We start from the raw sequence: 23,580 nt of genomic DNA on the forward strand, positions 1-23,580 counted from the left end.
GGTAACAAAGAAATTAGTATCAAGCTTTAGCCACATTGTAAAATAGCCATGTGCTTACTTTAAATGTTGGCGAGAGGTAATTCTTCAGAAACCAGAACTTCACGGGAGTTTCGGTGTTCCGCAGAACAGAAAGCATCATAATCCTAAGTCAAAGGACATGGAGACAAATACAGGGTAACTTATATTCAGAGGCCTTTAAATGATGACTTATGAATACACATTGTGAAATATGTAGAGGTAAACTAAAACACCTTCAGACATTATGGCTGTGACAATAGGCAGTGCATAAGGATGTAAGGGTGCAAATATCACAGAGCCACTGTGTGATCAATACAAGGCTTTCAGAAGAGAAGGGACTGGTGCATTCTGGGACTCTGCCATGTGGTTGCTTTACCCAGGCCTTTCAGTGAAGGAGAGAGGCGCGCCCCTGAAAGTGCTCTCTAAAGCACCAGGATCAGAACTGAAATATCTCTGAGGCATTCTTTGTGGTCCTTTATATAAACTCTTAAAAATATTCTTTAAATTCTGAATACCATCTTCTTCTTCTCCACTGACTTCGTTCTTTTTCCAAATATGATATTCCTTCATGGGAAAGGAAAATTTACAATATATATTTTTTCTCATTATCTTGTTAAATTCAACGCATTTCTAACATTAATTAAAACTATTCTAAATCAAATCAAATTAATAAAATTTAAATGTATTTTAAAACTTACATGTAAAAAGCAAGCTGCTCACTGGTGTATACCTTGTTAACATTTAGGCAAGAAGAACGCACAAACCCAGTGGATTTGCTCCTCCAGGGGCCTTTGGCAGAGAATATAAATAATAATAATAATAAATAATAATAATGGCGGGTATGAAAATAAGCTAATACTTTGGCAGAAACGGGAAAAAAAGTTTATTTCCTTTTGAGGTTCATTCTTTCATTTTGCTGAATTCCGATCTGTGTAAATGTGTAACTTTCTGAAACTATGAGAACCTTCTCACCTACCTTAGAAAACGCTCATATAAATGGCCAGAAGCAACTGAAAAAATGTTCAGGATGTCATTTTCCTTTTTCTCATCTTTATGCAGACTTTTTGTGAAGCTTGTAATAGAAATACATGACAGTGAATTATTAGCATTTATTAGTATATATTATAACTGTAACATGTAAATAATATGCATCAAAACACCATTACATTGAATAGCCATCTGTGCTGACAGTTGTGAGATATTTATATTATAGTATGTTAAATGTTGGGGGTATCATTTGAGCTCTGTGAGCTTTTGTAGACATGGAATGAAATTAAACTTTTTCCATTTTCCATAGTTACATAAAGTTTTGTGACTTCTAAGAGTTCTTTTGAGAATCAAGAATGAAGTACAGCCTGCCATGTTCATACCTCGTGTGCTGGATCTTAAATGACCAATAGTGTGGGAAGCAACAATACATTAAGCAGAAGTGTCAGTCATGGACAACAGGGTTTCTGGGTTTCCAGTAGGAGTGTGGATGTTGGTCATGAAGCATGCACCTCTAAAACACTATGTAACATGCCTGCAGAGGTCCAGAAAAAGATTCACTGAGCACAGGGCCTGCTCTGTGGAACCCTGCCCAGGTCAAGCGATGGGATCCCAGGGCTAGGCAGAGGAAAGCAGAATCCTGGGGACTTGGTGCTGGCAAGTCTAGCACACAGTGTTAATGGATGGTTGCACTCAGTAAGCAACCATCTCAGAAAACAAGGTGAGCGGCAGCAGAGCAGGCCCATTGGACTGATGGATGGGTGTGTGACACTGACATGGCTGTGTGACACTGACTTTGTACATGACACAGTTGTACCTCACACTAAAGTTACTACTGGTGGGCTGCTGGCAGCCCTGCTTTTCTAGAGTGTAAGTTCAGCTTCCACACTGCACAGCTTACAATCACCCCTAACTCCAGCCTCTCGGAATCTGACTCCCTCACTGCCCGCTGAGTACACTGCACACCTGTGGCACACACTCTTTCTTCACACACACTTTTCTTTTTGTTGTTTAAAGTGACTGCTTAGGCCATGAGTTCAAGGCCTGCCTTTGCCACTCAGTGAGTGAGAGAACTTGTCTGAAAAGAAAAGAAAGAGTGTCAGAGCCAGAGAGGATGGAGGACACTAAGAAAGCAGGCCTTCGAATCAACACGAGCAGAGCGCCTGTGAGCTCACAGAGGCAGCGGCAGCACACACAGCCTGCGTGTGTCTCTGTGCATATGTTATGGCTTCCAGTTTACTGCCTTTATGGGCGCCTGTGTGTGTCACCAAACTGTTCCTTGTGACTGCTCTTGGGCTCTCTGCCTGGCTGTTGGTTTTGTCCAGTTCCTGTGAGTTAGTTTTTGTTTTACCTTATTTTATTTTCCCTCAGAAGCCTGTTTGTTTTCTAATGAGAGACAGAAATGGAGTAGGTCAGATGGGACAGGAGGAGGGGTGATAGTGGGAGGAGTAGAAGGAGGGGAACCATGATCAGAATTCGAGGGGGAAAACTATTTCCAATAAAAGGAAACAAACGAACAAATAAAAGAAAATGATAGTAACCAGAGAAGCAGACAAAAAAATTGCCAAAAAAAAAAGAAAGAAACAAAAGAACTTAATGTGGGATATCCGTGATATATATAATTAATGCTGATTGTTATATAATTAAAAATCTAAGTTATATAAGCATATATATCACTTATAGTGACTAAGATTTGAAAATGACTTCTTTTATAAAAAATATTTTTGTTGGGGTTAGAAAGACATCTCAGCATTTAACAGCCTTGGCTACTCTGGCAGCAGACCCAGGTTCAGTTCCCAGCATCCACAGGGCAAGTGACAAGTGCCTCTAACTCCACTTCCAGGGGACCCAATGCCCTGTGCTGGCCTTTTCAAGGATACACATAGTGTACAGATATACACAGAGGCCAAATACCCACATACATAAAATAATAAAAAGTTAAATTTAAAAATATTCTGGTAAGTAAAAATTATTATACCAGTATTTTGTAAATCTTTTTTTTTTCTGTAATTTTCTGAAGAAAACATTGCTACATGGTAGAGTAAGTCGATTTTAATTAACAGAATAGGCTAGAAAAAGAGGCACAAACTGGGCCAAATCCAATATGGTGGAAGTGTTCTAACTGTGTGACAACAAAATTTATTTAGGATACTCAATCTATTTGGCTTAAAGTTTCTTATCTTTGATCAAGATGACAAAAAGTTGACATTTATAAACTCAAAGGAAGTTCTGTTTTAGTTAGCTTTAACTGTGAATTTGTCATAGACTATAGTCATCCTATGAAGAGAGTCTCAGTTGAAGGATTGGCCTGTGGGAATGCCTATGCGGTACAACCTTGATTATTACTTGATGTAAACAGGCCCAGCCCACTGTGGGCAGCATCATCCCCTACACAGGAAGCCCTGAGGCTGGCTAACATAAACATAAGCCAGCCAGCTGCACTCCTCCATGGTTTCAGCCTCACATTTCTGGTTGAGCTCCTGCCCTGCCCACTGTGGGCAGCATCATCCCCTACACAGGAAGCCCTGAGGCTGGCTAACATAAACATAAGCCAGCCAGCTGCACTCCTCCATGGTTTCAGCCTCACATTTCTGGTTGAGCTCCTGCCCTGCCCTCCTTCAGTGACAGACTGGGGCCTGGCAGTCATAGAAAATAAACCCTTTCCTTCCTGAAGTCTTGATTACGGCATTTTCACAGCAACAGAACAAAATTAGAAAAGGTTCACATTTCTTTCTTTTTTTAAAAAAAAGTTTTTAGAGATAGGTTTTCTCTGTGTATCTCTGGCTGTCCTGGAACTTACTGTGTAGACCAGGCTGGCCGCGAACTCAGAAATCCACCTGCCTCTGCCTCCCATGTGCTGGGATTAAAAGCGTGCGCCACCACTGCCTGGCTAAGGTTTACATTTCTAAAACAGACTTTCAAAAATCTCTACCAAGTGGATCTATAGCAAACAGCTTCCTTTGTCAGCCTGCCTTCTGTTCCCCTCCTGGCTGTAAGTTGATGTTTTAGGGGGCCGTTCTTCCTCTGACTTCACTGTAGGAGGTCCACCTGGGACAAGGCTCTGCAGGACAGCATGTGACTCGACTGTGGGCCGTCACAGTCTTCAGCTCAGTTTGGGAGACCTGGTGGCAGTTTAGCTCTGGATTACCTTATGGAGCTTTTGCTGGTATTTTGGCAAAGAGGTAACTGCTATCTATTGGACAGTAAAACTTTATTTAAAAAAAATCTCCCTGGAAATGGGAGGCAAAGGCGGCGTAGAATCAGGAGATGGACAAAGTCCCCAGACCATACCATTCAAATGACACTGTCATGTCTAGACTTGTATTGTTGGGTTCTATGAACCAAGCCCTCTCTTCCAGGTCGGTCACCCCTTGCCCCTCTGTGGTGCTGGAGGTTGAACCTAGGGCTTCATACATCCCAGGCAAGCATCCTACTGCTGACCTACACCCAAAGCCCTAAATTACCCACACAGCTCAGACACATCCTACCACACACCATGTCACAGCCATGCTGGACGACCTCTGCTCTTTGAGGATCATATCTACTGTTTCCTCAACTAACAAGTGTCTTCACTCTACCACAACCTTTGAACATCATCTTTCCAGAGGAAGAATCTTAGCCACACTCTGTGAAGTCTTTCCTGAGGTTCCTTCAGCTGGAGAGATATGTATACACACATATGTACACGTGTGCACGCATGCACACATGTATGCATGTTTGTGGAGTCAGAGCCATGGGACTAGGAGGGGTATGCCTGGGGCAAGAGTGGGGTTACGGTGGATTCAAACCCCGGAAATCTTGTCCTGAGGTTGGCAGGACGATCTCCATCCCCACACCAGGCTTGTGTGTTCTGGTGCAAACAGCCCTGTGCCCTACGCAGCATTTGCCCACTGGAGGAGGTCACACAGCCTGGTTGCCAGGTTAAACTTCTTTCCCTCTTAAAAGGTCATGTCCAGCAGCACCTGGAATTCCTTATGCGAATGAGGCGTCCCCAGTGCTCTGGCCCAAGCCAGTGATGCACACTCCCCAACAGCTGTAGCCCTTACCCTCCCCGAAGGTTTAATAGCCTCTGCTTTCTCTATTGAAATGAGCTGTCTCACTGAAGCTGCCTCGAAGAGTGCTATTGCTGTGTTCACTGCTGCCTGAGGTCTCTTAGCACTGTCAGGATCCACCAGTTATGATCTCGAGCGCATACACGCGCATGCGCATGCGCACACATCCCCATCATTCTCTGGCAGCGCTATGCCTGCAGGCACCGCGCTCTGACTGCTCTCACCCGATCTCCCTCCCGCTCCTCTCACCCCCTCAGCCTCCTTCCTGCCAGCTCCAGGTTTTGATGTCAGCATTTATGCCTCTCCTGGGAGAGAGAGTCTGTGCTTTATTTATTTAGTTCTTCGCTACCTGCAGGTTTCCTCGTTTGTCAACCTAGCCATGTCATTAAAATATTGCCAGTTATTGGTAATTACCTTTTAATTGAATCCCACATGCCTCTATTTTCATGTTTATCAGCAAGGACATCTTCTTGAATTTTACCTGATTTTTTCTTTACCTGGATAACATGGCAAAGAGAAAATTTAGAACTGGACTGATTAATTATGAACTGTGCCATACAAAGCAAGAAACCTTTAGCAATGTAAGAAGGTAGAGTTAACGAATCTTGTTATGCGCTATCAGTTCTGCAGCTGCTCTAACTCCCTCGGGGTGCGACGCCTCCGCCGCTGCAGGCGCTGGCTCGCACTCCCACGCCCTGATCACGACACAGACACATGCAATTAAAAATACTAAGTATTCAAAAGGTTTTGTTAAAATTCTATTTTTTTTTCAAGACAGGATTTCTCTGTATAGCCCTCAGCTGTCCTGGAACTCACTGTATAGACCAGGCTGGCCTCGAACTCAGAAATCTACCTGCCTCTGCCTCCCATGTGCTGGGGATTAAAGGCGTGCGCCACTACTACCTGGCTAAAATTCTATTTCTAATAGAAAAACAAAAACATAAAAAGTCTGTGAGGTGGTTAGTGAGGAAGAGGAAGGGGCAAGGGACAGAAGATACTCAGGAAATAGAGGCAGGAGGATCTCTTTGATTTTAAAGCCAGCCTGGTTCATACAGCAAATTATGGACCAACCAGGGCTACATATGAGACTCTATCTCAAAAACAAAACAAAAGAAAACATGACCAACCGGCAAGAACAATATGATGCCCACTCTGTGTCTCTCTAAGGAACAAATGCTATTGTTTCTTCTCAGGACTAACTTTTCACCCTCTGTCCCTGGCCCATCCTCAGAGGCTGACATGGTATGCAGTTCTCTCTGGCTGTAGAGACAGTAAATATTCTAATAAAACAAAATCTAACAAACAAAACCCCAGCCTCTTGTCTCAAGCTCCCCTTTCATACACTTAAAGTTTCCTTCTTTTCACTGAGTTACAATGCAAGAATTTAGGGAGCCGTTTTTAGTTGATATAAAGAGGAAAGCGGTGCTCGTGAAAGCTTACAGCCGCTCCGGCCCCACGCACCTGTATTTTCAGAATCTTGCTTTTGAAAGTGTTTAACACGACGATGACATTGCCTACGTTGGTCTCGGGTTCTGCTCCTTCATGCCTAAGGCAGAAGAACACAAATGTCCATATTTTATTCAAGAATAAACTATAATTGTGATTATAAAAACAATTCCTTTACAATAAAATTGTTTGTGTTATGTGTTCAAGTTATATATGCTAAACTACTAAAATTAGATATTTAATTAAGGTTCTATTAATATAAATTAAGATTATCTGTCAAAGGCCAGCTTCAATACCACAGGGCAAACCAAGGAAGGTGAAGGTGAGTGTGGAATCAGTGACTGGGGTTGGTGTTAATAGCGGCTGACTGACAGGGGTCGCTTCAGATAGCAACTGATGGGGGGGGGGGTGGAGGCTGCTGCCCATGGCAGCTGGCAATTAGAGAAAAGAAAGAGGGGGAAGTCACCCACACACAAAAGCACACACACACTCCGAGTGGATGAAGCAAAGCAGACTCCAATAACTTTATTTTGTCTCTTAGCATTTTCATACCACCTAAGAGAATTTTCTATGTGAGAAGAAAATTACCTCATAGCCACAAGTTACACAGATTCTAAAAACAACCACCACAAAAACATAGTCTTCAAAAATAGACTAAAATCATTACACAAAAGGAAATTACAACAGGATTATTGATTATGTATTCTTCTTTTGAAACTCATACCTAACTAAACATTTTCCCATCTATCTTTCTTTTCACAAGTCCAACCTAACCTGAAAGCAGTAATTCTTTTGTTACTGATTAACAAAGTTTAAGCAAGCCAAGTCTATAGTAGCAAGTTTTTCTTATGCTTAGCTGACAACAATTTTTATTTACCAAGAAACTAGTCATCATCTATCTTACATCTTATTTTTGAAGTCTTGATCAGTTAAACTGAGTAATTTTCTCTGCTCTTCTCTTACATTCACACTAGAATTAGAACTTTCCTCTTTATGGTGGATTTTCCTTGCTCCTACAATTGTGTGCTTGCAATGCACAAGAGCTCACTCTACTGCTTTCTCTAGCTCCTGCAGCTCTTGCCAGTCTACGAGGAAGGAGCACACTCTATTCTTGATTCTAACTTTAAACTTTACATATATTACTACTATAACTTCGCCAAAGAATTTAAATCAAATTAACTTCCTAAAACTGCTTAAATAAAATCAGAAATTCCATAAAATCATTAATTGATCTAAACAGCATTATTTCAAACATGTTCATCTTCATGTTGATCTGCAATAAATCTGCCCAACAGAGTGGGCTATCACCCAAGAAGTAGTCAGACCAGGAGTCCCTTGTTGTCTATAGCCTGGTAGAAATGTGGTATACTGCAGATACTGCAGGAATCTAAAGACATTTTTACCATAAAATTAAGTTATTTCTTTGATAGTTTCGTGTGTGTGTGTGTGTGTGTATACATACATATACATATATATATATTTTTTTTCCTTGTTACAGCCCTCATCTCTCTCCCACCTCTAATAGCATCTCTTCTTCCCTACCTGTCCTTTCCCAGATTCGTGAATTTAGGTTTTGTTGTGTGACCCATTTAATTTAGCCAGGGCCATTTGAGAGACCTGTGGACTAGGAGTATCCACTGGTACCTAGTGGGGTCATCTGTGCATATACAACTGAAGCAATAGTACAGCATGTCCCTGAGAGGTAGAGGCAAAGCTACCTGGGCTCCTCCAGTTGAGGGTTGAGACGCTCATTCTTATGTAGATCCAGGGGTTGAGTGCTCATGACTGCAACAGCTATAATGATACATGTTCCCCATAGACTCATGTGTGGAAATGCGTGGACCTAGCTAGGAGTACTGTTTGGGAGAGGGAGGCGGACTAGAGGAACGACGTCACCGGGGGCAGTCTGTGAGAGTTGAAAGCCTTAAGCCTCTTCTAATTGGCTCTATCAGTTTCATGTTTGAGGACTGTAGAGAGAATCTCTTAGAAGCACCATCATCAATAAAAAGCCTATGGTCAATGAACTGAGGCAGGATTAGAAGGTGGGACATCCAGCAGGAGAGAGAGAATTCTCTGAAATAGAGGTGTGGGAGATCCACCAGAATGCTGAGGAGATGGACGTAACCCAGCAGGCAGCTCAACTCAGGAAAGAATAAAAGGAGGTTCACCCCAGGAACTCTCAGGAGAAGACCAAACCAGCCACATGGCTAAACTCAGGTTAGAATAAAAGGGACAATAAGTTAAGAGCAAGCCAGAGAACAAGCCGAGCTGAAGCTGATGGCCTGGCATTTATTAGTAAGTAATCAGTCTTAGAGTCATTACTGTCAGAAACTAGGTGGCTGGGAGGAAAACATGGGTTTCCTATACTTTGCAGAGGATGAGGAACAGGTTTTCAGCACCTACCCCGGCTGCTGTGCTTCTCACCACGATGCAGTTCTATCCCTTTGGAACTATAATCCAAAATAACCTTCCTTCCATAACCTTCTTTTGGTTATGGTGTTTTATCACAGCAACAGAAAAATAATGAATACACTGAACTACTCAGGCGATGACATGCCACAGCCCCTTCTCCCCATCTTCTGGCTTTAGTATTCTTTCTGACTTCTCTTCTGCTATGTTACCTGAGCCTTGGAGGAGATAGCATAAATGTCTTACTAATCTTTTCTTTCCCTCTTCCTCCTCTTCCCCTTCCTGCTCCTCCTCCTCCTCCTCCTTCTTCTTTTTCTCCTCCTCCTCCTCTTCTTGATGCTTCCTCCTCCTCATCTTCTCCTCCTCCTTCCTCCTCCTCCTCTTTATCCTCCTCCTCTTCTTCTTCTCGTCCTCCTCTTTCTTTCTTTCTTTCTTTCTTTCTTTCTTTCTTTCTTTCTTTCTTTCTTTCTTTCTTTCTTTCTTCTTCTTCTTCTTCTTCTTCTTCTTCTTCTTCTTCTTCTTCTTCTTCTTCTTCTTCTTCTTCTTCTTCTCCTTCTTCTCTTCCTCCTCCTCCTCCTCCTCCTCCTCCTTCTTCTTCTTCTTCTTCCTCTTCCTCCTCCTCCTCCTCCTCCTCCTCCTCCTCCTTCTTCATGGTGGTAGTAGCGGTGGCTCTTCCCTAGACTCTCTTGCAGCTATGGTTCTGGCTGATTCTGCTAGATTCTGCTGAACAAATGGATACATTTTCACGGAGCCTAGAACTTGAAGGGGAAATTGTGCTATTGTTTTGATAGTTTTTTTTCAATAAGCACAGCCACTGAGACATAATGTTTTACAGATAATCTTATGGTTCATTTGCTTTGCTTTCTAGGCCCAGAAATCCAACTGGTGTATATTATGGTAGTGGCTGCTTCTTGCTTTCTTACTTTGGAATCATGAAAAGGTAGGAGTTCTTTTTCTGTAAAGTTCTTAGCTTTGTTCTGTGTGTTATTTCTGTGAGACAGCTCTTCAACCTCTTTGAAGTGGAGTCTGAATTTGGAGGGATGAGTTGACTGATAGTAATTTCCTTTTTTTTTTTTTTTTTTTTTTGGTTTTTCGAGACAGGGTTTCTCTGTATAGCCCTGGCTGTCCTGAAACTCACTTTGTAGACCAGGCTGGCCTCGAACTCAGAAATCTGCCTGCCTCTGCCTCCCGAGTGCTGGGATTAAAGGCATGCACCACCATGCCCGGCAGCAATTTCTTGAGTAGGCTTCATAGTGGGTCAGACATAAAGACCGAGTATATCAGATAGATCTAGATGTTGGGATTGTGAGACCCACCTGACAACAGGCCTAGAGACTTAGTTTTGGGTTATAGCTTAAAGTCTGGTGCTATGAGGACCTTCTCAGGTGCTAGGTTTGTTGGGGTGGACTTGGTTTTGGGGCCCAGGGCAAAGTTGTATTTACTTCTTTTTTTATATATTAATAATTTTTATTTGTTTACATTTCAAATGTTATCCCTCTTACTGGTCTCCCCTCCACCTCACCCCCTTTCCTTTTGCCTCTAAGAGGGCTGTGCTTACTTCTTAGTATATCAGATAAAGGAGTTTTCAAGGTTATGCTGCAAGCAGTTGGAGGAGGTGGCAGGTTATAGGAACCCATCCTTCCTATTGTCATCTATGAACTTGTTTTTATTTATTTTCTGCCACAGTTGTGTGTTAGTATCTCACTACTGTGCATGGATAGTAGCTAAAATCCTATGGAATAGATAAGTCCTCAAAAGCCATTTTTTTTTCTGTTATCCTGTTGAAAACCAGATCTAATAGTTTTTAAGCAAAACAGTTTTAATTACCATTTTGATAATCTGATATGTAACACTAAACACGTATTTACATATAAGCTTTAAAAATAGTTTGGATCACTCACCCAGTTATTTCATAAATATCTTCTGATTTTCCTTCACGTAATTTTAGTATCCATGCACCTGGGTTTGCTTTTAATTGAAAATATCCCTTTGAAGATGAAAGGGGGGAAACTATTCATTTACATAAGTAAGAATATTCAATTATTCACTAAAGCTTATAAATGAATTAGCCAAGAAAAATATTTGTTAGGGATGGAAGAAGAAAATTCAACAAATGAATTTCAAGGAAGATGATTTTACAAAAAGTTATAAAAATATATTCTAAAAGTATGGCTTTTCCATGTTTTGAGATAGGACTTCATCATTCCTGACTCAATTCTTCCAATTTTTAAAAGCAATTCTCTCACTTAAAGATTCAACATTAGGGACTGGAGAGATGTCCAGTGGTTAGCAACAGTTGCTGCAGACTGTAATCTGAGTCCCAGCAGGCACTTGGGCAGCTCACAACCACCTAGACTTCCCCTCCAGGGGTTCGGTGCTATTTTCTCTATAGGCACCTGCATACATGACAGATGTTTACATAGACACATCTCAGAAATAAAAGTAAAATAAATCTTAAGAGTAGAGAGGAGTTTATCTTCACTAATAGGAAAACTTAAGAAATTTCCCTCCAAAGTTAAATAGCATTAATTCAATATTTAGAATACTTACAAGATTGGCCATCACTATTGTGTCAACTACAACAGGATTGCTTCTTGTGCCCAGCGTGAACTGCAGACCCTGTGGGGGCTGTTCTGTGGTCATGTCGAAGCAATGTCCTTCAAGTAGCAGATATTCTAGTTCATACTCTGCTGTCACACTTCTCTCAGTCTGGGGGGAACATGTTATGGGTTGGGTATTATGAATCCTATACATTTTGTAATGAACAAGAAAGATGATTCTTAAGTAAAACAATATTCTTTGGTTTATAACTTCAAGTCTTTCTTAAACACATAAGTGAACTGATCCAACCACCAATTTTTTCAAGATAAATGGTCATGATTCATTTTTTCATTTCTACACCAGGTCTTTCCTAATTTCACGATGCCTGCACCACCAACAGCAAGTACAAAGGCAGTGAGTCTGGAAAGGTGACCCCTAACTAGCAGCACTTGGAGCTCTCTTCTAGGCAGGTGTATGTGGGACAGTTATGAAATACAGTTTCAGTTTGCAACTTTTATGTAGCATTCATTTCAAACTGGGAATGTAAGCCAAGTTATCACCTACTGGCTGTAGGTGATTAGTAATTAAAAAAAAGTCAATGTTCATTATTTAATTATAAGTAAATGCCATGTATTTAAAAAAAAAATCAACTTTCCGTAGCAGAACAAAGCAGAAAGAAGAGAAAGTACCTGCATTCATTTAAACATGAACACATTGAATTTTTATGGGTTTATCCAAGCAAATATGCACAGCGTATGGTTTTATTAAACATAGTTTTCTCAGAATCAATGTCTCTGTGGATGTTTTGACACTGGGTCTCATTGAATTGGTTATGCCTGTCTCTCTCTGTCTCTCTGTCTCTCTCTGACTCTCTCTGTCTCTGTCTCTCTCTGTCTCTCTCTCTCTCTCTCACTGAATAGGCTATGGACTGTATTAGCTTTAAACTCATTGTCTTTCTGTTCTGACTCTCGGGGAGCCCGGACAATTAAGTATATACCATTGTGTCTACCATTCACAATATATTTTTTTAAAGGCTTGCACATTTTAACACCTTGTAAATTTTCTTCTTTGTAAATATTATATTTTAGAGATTAACCCGTTTCTCTCCTTCACATGTACAGCATGATCCAATATGAACATAAACAAAATTGTATATGATTTTTACAGTTTGGAAATTTTGCTAAGCAAGATAAAGAGAGTAGATGGTGTTAACATTTGGAATATTTCACATCAGGAAGATTTCAAAGCTAGTGTAATGTGGTAAGAAATATTTTCAGTAAACTTTGGAAATATTCTAAATTACATAGTTGTTTTTCTTTGGTGTAACTATCTCAAGTGTATATAACTGGGTATTTGTTTTTAAAGGAAAACACTTTGCAGATAGCATTTACTTAATCAACTTTAAGGTTCTCAATTTTTTATTAATTTTTGCTAATCTAGTGATGAACTTCATTTCTAAGCATATGCAAAATCCTTAAAGCCACTTTTTAAAAATGGTAGAAATTCAGAGGGAGGGACTTAGTTAAAAGATGTTATCTTTGTTCTTACAAGCACCACAGTTTTAGGATAAGAGTTATTAAGAAAGCAGTGCTCATACACAAGTACTACAGTAGCTTCTGAATCTCTTGCTGTGTAGCCCACGTTGGCTGGACGCTTAAAACAATCCTCCTGCCACAGTCTTCACAATGCTGAGATTAAAAGTATGCCTAAGTTTAGCTCCTTTTCTGTGTCTCCCCACTTTACCGAATCTCCTTTGTACTCCAGGATATGGCTCTACACATTATTTGAAAACATCCTGGGATAGTTACAGATACTTTAAATGTTATATTACACCATGGAAATAGCAGAGTTAGGAAGGGTTGCATCAGTCCTAGATGGCAGACTCTAGGATGGCAGACTCTAGGATGGCAGACTCTAGGATGGCAGACTCTAGGATGGCAGACTCTAGAGCTCTTTCTGCTTATTCCCTTCATCTATGGCAACTGAGGATCCTGTTTTCTAGCTGCAGAGTCACAGCTATTGCTCATCTATATATTTTGAAAAGATCATGAGCTGTGCTACTCCCTGCAGAAGCATCTGTTACCCTGCACTCGGTGTCTAAGAATGACAAGACGGGCCCTGTCAGGCAGCACTTTATCTCTCTGCTAGTAATTTTCCCATTGCAAGCTTTTCGCAGTTTTGGTTTGGATCTTTAAAGTTACATTAAAATACACAGTGTTCATTCTATTTATGAGACTCCAATTACGAGACCCCTTTACAAGATCTCACTCATCATGAAGACAAAAGGGACTTTCCTTTTCTAAATTTCTTTTTTAAGCCTTTCTTCACACATTTCATTATTTTGTATCTTCTTATTCTTTACTTGTAGCTAATGGTTGATTTCTTATGATGAACACAGCACAGTTCTAGCCTTCTTTCTTTTGCATAGCAGTTCCTGATAATGGCACCAGGGATCAGTTAGAGGGAAAGCCCACAGATCTATGTGAGTAGATCAATAGAGATTTCACTAGAAGAGAAAGTCATTAGGTAAAAGTATACACAATGACAGAATGAACTAAATTCCTACAGGTAAACATTTATGGCTTCGTACTGCAGGTGCACAGTCATGCCTTTCTCTAGGATGAAGATGACAAATACAGAAGCTAGGAAAAGTTTTGAAGGAAGACAATAAGGACTAATTTCTCCAAAATTTTAGTCAATCTCTTTTAGAGTACTATATATTTGTTAGTTTGTTCATGAAAACTTTCTTACTTCAACATTTGGAAAGATCCAGTATATTTTAACATATGATTCCATCAGTTAGAACAACAGCTTAATCCAAAGATAGTATCAGAAATTTTGTACATACCTTAAATGCCAACAAGAGATAGGGAAAAAAGCACTGGAGAGAGGGAAGAAAAGAAGGACATAGCCCAAGAGGCAAAATTTGCACAGCATCTGTATCAGTGGAGGGAAGGGCAGAGACCAAAGCTGAGAAGATTCAAACACAAGATCAAAACAGGAGTTGTCACTAAGCAGATGTGCATTTCAACTAGACAGGACTCTTGTGGTCTGCATCCTACAGGTCTGTGAAACTCCTTTCTTGACAACCAAAATCATGGTAAGAAGCCATTTAAAAAAAGATCCCTGCACCAACAATTTGTTTCTTGTAAGAATCTTACTTGTACTGGTAAGGATAAACACAATGTTATGGTGAAAGGATGGAATAAGACCTTTCAAACAAGTAAAATATTCAGAAACACACACACATACACCCCAAAGAATTAAAGAAGACCACTTCATGATGATTAGGGAACAACATATCACAAGAATACTGAAATTCTTAAAATGTATGAGGTGAGCCTTTGTGTACCCACTTTAATGAATAAATAGTCTTGACCCAGACTGATCTCCACATAGAGCTGATAACTTCAATATCACATTCAGACAACAGACAAGTCATCCAGATGAAAGATGGGCTGACGTCAGCACTGAACAAAGCGTAATCAGATAGTCTATAGATACTATAGGGCACTCCACTCATAAGCATTCTCTTTAGAAGCCCATGTTCTCTGAAACATCACATTTAGGACACAAAGTAAGTCTTAACAAATACAAGCAAATGGACATAAGTTCTTATATTAAACCTGATAACAATGCAGTGAAATGATACATCAACAGGATAAAACTGTAGAAAATACACAGACCCATGGAAACCAAGTAGCACACTGTTGAATAGGTGGTCACCAAAGAACTCATGAGAGGAATTAAAAATTCTTACAATGTAATGAAAATGAAATAAGGTGACACAGTGAAAGAAGTTTAATAAGGGAAGAAAGCTCATAAGAATACATGCATGCATATATATATCAAGTAAAAGAATGGGAATTTTTTTTCAAGTGCTGGCCTGACAGGTGTAAACCACCATTCCCTGACAGTTAAGCTTTTGACTGTCCTAAATACTTGTGCCTAACATAAGCATTAACTTCCTAATTTTTGTAAGAATGAGAAATCTTAAACCTTAGTATTCTTAGGAAAACAAAAAATGAGACAACCCTAATCGATAGGTGGGAAGAAAAAAAGTAAGAATCAAGTAAGAAATGAATGAACTTGAGATGGAAAGAACGATGTCATAACTGAAACAGCTCATTCTTGAAAATAAAATGAAGAGGATTCAGAAACCATTAGTGTAACCAACCGAAAGAGAGAAAGACACAAATTTGAAATGAAAACCAAACAAACAAGAAAGATTTACAACAAATACCACTGCTATCCAGAGCATCACTGAAGAGTTGAGGAGATCTGGAGAATCCAGACATGGATATATCATAGACACACAGGACCTGCTAATGTTAACTACGCAGAAACAACCCTCAGGGCTGTACAGTGAGCAAGAAGATGTAAAGTCTCCCAGCTAGAAATTCCAAACCTACATGGTTCTGAGCTCCACCAGCCCATTTCTCAAACTACTCCATAAAACAGGAAAGGGGGGGATGGGTACTAACCCCAGTTTATGAATCCAGTATTACACGGATATCAAAAGTGGAGATGTCCACAACAGAGGAGAAAATGGCCGGCCAATCCCTGATGAACATGGTCTAAGAATTCTTACAAAACAGTTGCCAGTTGAATTTAGCAACACATGGAAAATACTGTTCATAATTACAGGATCTGATCTCAATAGATATAGAAAAGAACTTTGATAAAAACCTTCAAGAAAGTCAGAAGAGGAGGAACATACCTCAATGTATTGAGTTCAACATTATATTAACTGGGGGAAACTCAAGTATATCCACTAAAACCAGGAAGAAAATAAGGGTTTCCACTCAACTTCTAATTCAGTACTTCTCACTGAAGTCTTAGCTGAGCAATGAAACAAGAGAAGGAAGAAACGGTCTACAACCGGAAGAGAGTAAGCCCATCCCTTCTACTGTGGACAACACTGTCCTCTCTATAAAAGACCTCACAGCCTTCGCAGAAAGCCCTTAGACCTCACAAACACTTTCAGAAAAAATAGTTGAATATAAAAATCAACAAAAAAAGTTCAGTAGATTTCCATATGCACCAATAATAATCCTGTTAGGAAAGAAATCAGGAAAAGAGCCCCAATTATAACAGTTTAAAAATGCCCAGCATGCCGGGCGTGGTGGTGCACGCCTTTAATCCCAGCACTCGGGAGGCAGAGGCAGGCGGATTTCTGAGTTCGAGGCCAGCCTGGTCTACAAAGTGAGTTCCAGGACAGCCAGGACTATACAGAGAAACCCTGTCTTGAAAAACCAATAAATAAATAAATAAATAAATAAATAAATAAAATAAAATAAAAATGCCCAGCAATGCACATAAGCAAGTAAATGATCTTATAAATGCATATTTAAAAATTTATATTTCAGTTTCGGTCCATGTATGAGTGGGTGCCCATGGGGCACCCATGCAGTGGAAGCAGAGAACTGACTCTCACAAGTTGCCCTCTGACATGCATACACATCCTGTGGTATATGTGCTCACACACATACACAAAACACTCACAATATAAAACTGAAAGAATAAAACAAACAAGGATATCCATCTTACTAGCATGCAGATTTGCTTTCATCTTTAGTAAATGGAAAAATTATGTATATATCAATTGTTTGTTTAAAAATAAAGTTATGATTTATTAGTAATAAATGCTGGATTTATATACCAATTTTATAGTACATGGATCCAGGCCCATGTAAAATTTCCTTACGTGTAAATGGGTCATGAGTGGAAAAACTTAAGAAGTCTTGGCAATGAGAACCCAGAATTAACCCAACATGGCTTCTGACCTGCTTTTGGCAAAGATAGCCAAATATCCACTACAGAAAAGATAGTAGCCTCTTCAACAAATTGTAACAAGAGAATTAGGTCTCCTGATGCAGAAGTTATAACTAAAGTTCTATTTTTCACTCTGCACAAAAACAAATTAAAAAGGATCAAAGTCCTTACTATATGAGTCGATACTCTGAAATGGATATAACAGTATGGAGAGATGGTATCAGCAGACAGGCACTCCAGATAAAGACCTCCCATAGCTGAGGAATTCATCTCCAGATGTGACAAATGGGATTCAATGACATTTGAAAAGGTGATCAGCAAAGGAAGCAACTGAGTAAAAGACAAAATCTTTGCTAACTGTACAATTTACAGAGGATTAAAGTCTAGAATAAAGAATTGGACAAAATCCTAAATACCCAAACATGAAACAATCACATCAGTACATGGGCTGATGAAGTAAGTATGCAATACTGGAGCGATTAGTACACATAGCCAGTAAACATGAGAGATGCTCAGCATCCTAGCCATTGGGAGAGGCACATAGAAACTATGATGCTCTATCTTACCCCAGTGCAACGCTTTCCATACAGAAAATAGACAAGGGATGTTGGTGGGAAGCTGGGGCAGCTGTATTTAGGTAGCGTGGTATAAATTCAGCTGTGGAGCTACTCTGGAACCCCATAGGAAGAGCCCTCAAAATGCTAGCAACAGAATGCCCATGGGACCCAGCCTCTGAGTATGTATATGTCAGAGAAAGCCTGAAGACAACATCACAGACATATTTGCACATCTGCATTTACTGCAGGCTGCTCACAATGAGCCAAATTACAAGTCAGTCTGTGCATTCGCCAACAGAGGGCGCCACGGGGAGAGCTATGAACAGGAATGATACTATGTCATCACAACGGAAGGCCTCATGTTAAGTGAAATAAATCAGGCTCACAAAGACAAATGTTTTTTCTCATTTGTGGTTTCTACATTTCTATACACACCTAAAATTATTATACATGTAATATATGTACATACACGCATGGCTTGAAAGTAGAAGTAAGAATGGAGAAAGGAGTAGTGTGGAGTGTAGTGTGAGGAGAAAAGAGTAGGGCGGCTCCTGGTCTGTTAAAGCTGTTGTCAGTGAGTAGGCACATGTGGGGACCAGCGAGCATTTCAGCTACCTCCCACAATAACTTACATCTTTTAAGTTAATATTATCAAGGTCACAGTTGCTATGTACTGTTTCAACCAGCCATCCTTCTGGGGTGATCATGTTGAGAGTCAGAAGGTGGGACTCTGGGATGTCCAGGAACTTTGCCACTGGCCCATGAGAAGGACGATTGTTAGGCCCTGATGTCAGCTCTGGCTCCAGAACAAAACGGTAAAAGCTGTTAAAAAAGCACAAAGAAATATTGTAACTAAAATTAAAATGATTATTTATTCCTCAAATATTTTAAAACTGCCAATGGCTTAACATACATAACTATAAAAACTTAAATTAAAAGTTACATATATACTATATGCTACAAGAGCTAAGAGATTATTTTATATGAATATATATATTGTATTATATATTTTATCCTTTAAAATTGAGCTGAGTTAGAGTATCTGTGCTAATTTCTGCAGCCCTCCACATTTGTTCTCAGTCCACATTTTGGCTTTTTTATGAGCTCCTACCACTACAAAGAGGAACAATGAGAGCCAGAAAATGAGTAAAATTCAAATGGAAATTTGATACTAACTTTAAAAATTCAACTAAAATCAAACAAATGGGGTGGAGTAAAATGCACCTGCTCAGATCATTAGACATAACTGTACATTTATTGTATGTTATAGCCTCAGTCTTCAAATACTCACGAATAGTATGAGCCAATATCAGAACATAAAAATGATTGTTTCAATTCTCTTATATTTACAATCGTGTTAAGCTCAAACTCATAGTGTGAAGTCTATATTTTCACTATTCAGCTGCTATTTTGACTTTTCTTAAAATGTACTTTTAACTAAGAGTAAAAATTGTGTGAGCCTTGCTGCAGCTCTCAAGAGAGAGGCTCTGTAGCTCACGCTGTTGTGATGCTGTGGGAATAAGGACTGCAGTGCCCTCTAGTGGTAGGCTGAAAAATACCCCAGTTGCCTGCCACTAAGGGCATCTCTAGTGTACTTCATCTGAGGCCCTGACCTGAGCCAGAGAGAGAAAGATAACAAGGGATAAACGAGCCTGCTTAACTTAAATTGCAGACATTATTCAGTTAATTTGGCCACATTTGGCTGGCCCAACCGTTACTCCAGGAGAATTTATACAGTATGGTGATGAGACTCAGTGGAGAAGACACAGATGAACCTATATTCAAAGCAAAGCAAAGAAGGTACAAAGAGACATATGAGAGAGAACGCTCAGAGGGAAATGCACAAAACAAACACTCAGCACGCCAACACAGTATAAACACTAAAGAAGAGTTTTTTTTCTAGAAATGTTGGAAATAGAACATTCTTTAGGATTTAGTAAAAATAATTTCAGTGACAAAGAAAATGAAAGGCATTGCAGGCAAATGCAGTGACCCTGCAGTGAAGGAGAGCTACTGCAGACCAGTGCTGTAGGAATCTGAGCCCGTTTCTAGCTGTGGTGTGACTCATCCTTAATAGTCATCTGTAATCCCAAACATTAAAGTTAGTTTGTAGAAGGAAGCACCCATGTTTGAAAGTGATGGCTAATTGGATGGCAGTCAAAGTGATGAATCACAGGAAGATTTGACAGAATAGGATCTGTCCAATATTCCCAATAAAAGAGAGAAAAGGGAAGCTACTTAAGGGAGAGACCAACAGCACAGGAGGAAGGGAGTACAGTCCAGGATGCAGTAGAGTGGGAGGGAGAGCAGAGCAGCACAGGGGGAGGGGGAGGAGGAGGAGGAGGAGGAGGAGGAGGGGGAGGAGGAGGAGGAGGAGAAGGAGGAGGAGGAGGGGGAGGAAGAAGAACAGGAGGAGGAGGAGGAGGAGGAGGAGGAGGAGGGGGAGGGGGGGAGGAGGAGGCGGCGGCAGTGGCAGTGTCACTGGGAGAATTTTACAGAGACAGGTTGAAGAGAGAACAAGCAAGAGAATGAGGAGTCAGAAGATTAGAAAAGATTGCTAGAGTCAGTTTGAGGCTAAGAAGAGCAATTCAGAGGCTGAAAAAAGCCAGATTGAATAAGTCAGCTGGGAGAGGAGTTTGAACAGCTGAACTGCACCAGCCAACCAGAGATCAGAAAGACCTAGGAAGGGCACACTGTTTTTCTGCCCCAAGGTACAAGAGGATATCGAACATTCTATTAAGAGAAGTGATGACAATGACAGCAATTCTGAACCACGAAGCAGAAAGAGTGTTCTGTTTAGTGTGTCATTCAAAGTCACAGCCTTCACGCATGTCACTGACAGAGACTCTAAACTGCTTTCCCAAATAATGACTGTGGTGACGTGCAAGAGGACCTGCTGAAGTGCGGGTCTGGGAAAGTTGTAGACAATACAGTTACCCCAGAAACCTTTGACCTCACTGTGTCCCCTGGAAACACCTCTCAATAAATACGCCCGTATCACACTTCCAAAAATGCCTGCAAACAAGATTTCATGTGACTTCTGCAATAGCTAAGGTGTATTCACTGAGTTGGGTGATTCTAGTTTTGCAGCAATTAAGTGAAGTGACAAAGAGAGCTAGTCCACAGCCGATTCTTTCTCCTCCATGCATGTGTAAGTGTCTCAGCCCACTCACCTGTCTAACGGGGCTTCTGAGAGTTTGCCCCTGCAGTTCATGAACAGCTTTATCCTCGCGTTTACAATCTTCCCAAGCACCTGTTGAAAACACTCATGTTGATTTTTAGATGACACACAGCTAACAGCTACGGAGCATATATAACAGCATGCATTGCATCAGCCAGGTACATTTACTGTCATATTTAACCCTCAAACGCCCTCCCTGCCCAAAGCCAAAGGAAGTTACAGAAGAGATCGACATTCAAGCAACATCCAAGGTTGCTAGAACCTTGGTTTGCAAACATAAAGTGGTGGCCTCACAACACTGCCTAGCACACTCTGATCTCTTTAGATTTTCCCTCTGTGCCATAAGAGATGGAGAAAGTTCTAGGCTACACATGGATGACATAGTTGTTCTTTGTCTTAATTATCACTAAATCAGTAAGAAGAAGGAGAAAATGAATTTTGTTCTCCCTCATCTCCACACAGGGAACGAACCACAGATGAATCAAAAGCTATTAATAAAAAATAAGGATAAAAGCAGAGACAGAAATGTACACGTAACAGCAAGAGCACAGACTTAGCAAGGAATTACAACAGACATAGTGTACTCTTAAGAGACCTGGGGTTTAGTTCCCATCTTGTCACACATCCTTGCTGCCATGGAGACCAGGGGTGACTTGTTTCCCCTTCCAATGTTAGATCAGCACTGTACAGCTGAGCCAGTCACTAACTATAAAGAATGAGTGACAAGTGAAGCCAGAAACTACAGCCAATATGCAAAATATTATTCTATAAATAATTTATAAAGTAAAAATAGAATTGCTTAAAAATAAAGGATATTATTTTTATCAAAGAAATAAAGTGATGTGTAATTCCTCTGTCTTATCTCTATAATTTTATACTTATTATTTATAAGTTCTATTTTGACATAGGTCTTAAACATAAAATAACATCTTCTTCTGAATAATGATTCTTCACAGGATCAGGGAAGTTGTACACTAAAAAATCAAGGATAATTTGTGTTCTATAATTTAAGAAACTCCCACATGAAGGATTTATAAATGCTAAGAAAGAACAGTGAATTGGCCATGGGGTTAATTTGTGCTGTGTATACTCTGGAGCCAAACAACATCAAAGTGTAAGATCATCATCTCCATCAATAAATGCATGCATAGAAAGATTTTACAGTAAATTCCCCTAAGATAGTCTACTGTCTGAGAAAGCTACAACATGGAGCTCTGATGGAATACACAGCAATATCACGTTACTTGATAATTACCATTATCCATTAGAGTGACTTCCTACACTTTGGCCTGGTTCCCAACTGTCAGAGAGGTGTCCAATTCTGACGACATTTATTTCTTTATTTAACAGTTTTTGATGTTAAAATATAATTGCATTTCCCTTCATTTCCTCTCCCAAGCCCTCCTGTGTACATCCCTCTATATACATCTTGTTCTCTTCCAAACTCATGACCTCATTTCCTTAAATTCTGTTGTGCACACAAGCAATACACAGACACGTAAAGTAGAACCCGCTCAGTCCAAGTGTCACCCACACGGCTGTGCTCGCAGGGCTGACCATTTGCTCCGTGTAACAAATTGGTCTGCTCTTCTGTTTCTCCTGCTCTCAGCATTGCTTAGTTGCCTGCAGTTGAGAACAATTCTTGAACATTCATCTCCCCTCCTCCCTCCCTCCCTCCCTCCCTCCCTCCCTCCCTCCCTTCTTCTGTCATCTTTCCCCCACCCTTCTGTCTCAGACAGAATATGGCTACGTAGCCCAGTGTGACCATAGACCTACAGTATTGGTGTCTGTTTTTGAGAGCTGGGATACAGACATTAAGTCAATCACTAGACTTCCCCTGTATTCTCATCTTTATGAAAGGCTGCTGGGCATGGTTCCCAGCCTCTCACTATTATTATTCCCAGTCACTTTGGTGGGGTGGCCCTATTCTCCCTTTATGCTAACAGTAATATACAGATGACCTCTGAACTGTGGCGGTGACCTTTGCTTCCCAGTCTCCAGCAACATGGGCAGCTTATGCTTGACTGCGAGAGGACAGATTTTTTTTTTTTTTTTTTTTTTTTTTTTTTTTTGGTTTTTCGAGACAGGGTTTCTCTGTGTAGCCCTGGCTGTCCTGGAACTCACTTTGTAGACCAGGCTGGCCTCGAACTCAGAAATCCACCTGCCTCTGCCTCCGAAGTGCTGGGGTTAAAGGCGTGTGCCACCACTGCCCGGCTACTTAACATCTTAGGGTTTTACTGCTGTGAACAGACACCATGACCAAGGCAACTCTTGTAAGGACAACATTCAATTGGGGCTGGCTTACAAGTTCAGAGGTCCAGTCCATTATCATCAAGGTGGGAACATGGCAGCATCCAGGCAGCCATGACTCTGGAGGAGCTGAGAGTTCTACATCTTGTTCCAAAGGCAAACAGGAGAAGACTGGCTCTCATGTGGTTAGGAGGAGGGTCTCATTGCTTACCCCCACAGTGACACATTACTCCAAAAAGGCCAGCCACACTTCCTAATTGTGCCACTCTCTGGAGCAAGCATTTTCAAACCACCACACACAGTAACTTCTTCTTGTTGGAGACCTTAACTACAGAAGCTGAGTCTCTGAATACAATCTCTGTGT

General features: G+C 40.5%; 1 protein-coding gene across 19 annotated transcripts in view; it reads right to left on the reverse strand.

Moving 5' to 3' along the window:
• Uggt2 (UDP-glucose glycoprotein glucosyltransferase 2) overlaps nucleotides 1-23,580 on the reverse strand; it is a 117,791-nt gene that overhangs the window by 25,999 nt on the left and 68,212 nt on the right. For 14 of the 19 annotated variants that reach the window (XR_003950882.1, XR_003950881.1, XR_001781137.2 and 11 more), the window contains 8 exons: nucleotides 20,959-21,038; nucleotides 18,418-18,607; nucleotides 11,463-11,621; nucleotides 10,814-10,899; nucleotides 6,519-6,603; nucleotides 5,472-5,554; nucleotides 995-1,090; nucleotides 59-143 (listed from right to left, as the gene is read on the reverse strand). Coding sequence is in view for 3 of the 19 variants with exons in the window: in NM_001081252.2 (NP_001074721.2) it covers nucleotides 59-143; nucleotides 995-1,090; nucleotides 5,472-5,554; nucleotides 6,519-6,603; nucleotides 10,814-10,899; nucleotides 11,463-11,621; nucleotides 18,418-18,607; nucleotides 20,959-21,038 (864 nt within the window). In the remaining 16 variants the exon portion in view is untranslated. Of the gene's footprint in view, nucleotides 1-58; nucleotides 144-557; nucleotides 583-716; nucleotides 808-994; nucleotides 1,091-5,471; nucleotides 5,555-6,518; nucleotides 6,604-10,813; nucleotides 10,900-11,462; nucleotides 11,622-18,417; nucleotides 18,608-20,958; nucleotides 21,039-23,580 lie in introns of those variants that run through there. The other 5 variants (XR_001781143.2, XR_003950891.1, XR_003950886.1 and 2 more) reach the window with 3 other exon arrangements.

Source organism: Mus musculus, chromosome 14 (assembly GCF_000001635.26).
Source record: "Mus musculus strain C57BL/6J chromosome 14, GRCm38.p6 C57BL/6J".
In the NCBI taxonomy this organism is placed as follows: Eukaryota; Metazoa; Chordata; class Mammalia; order Rodentia; family Muridae; genus Mus; species Mus musculus.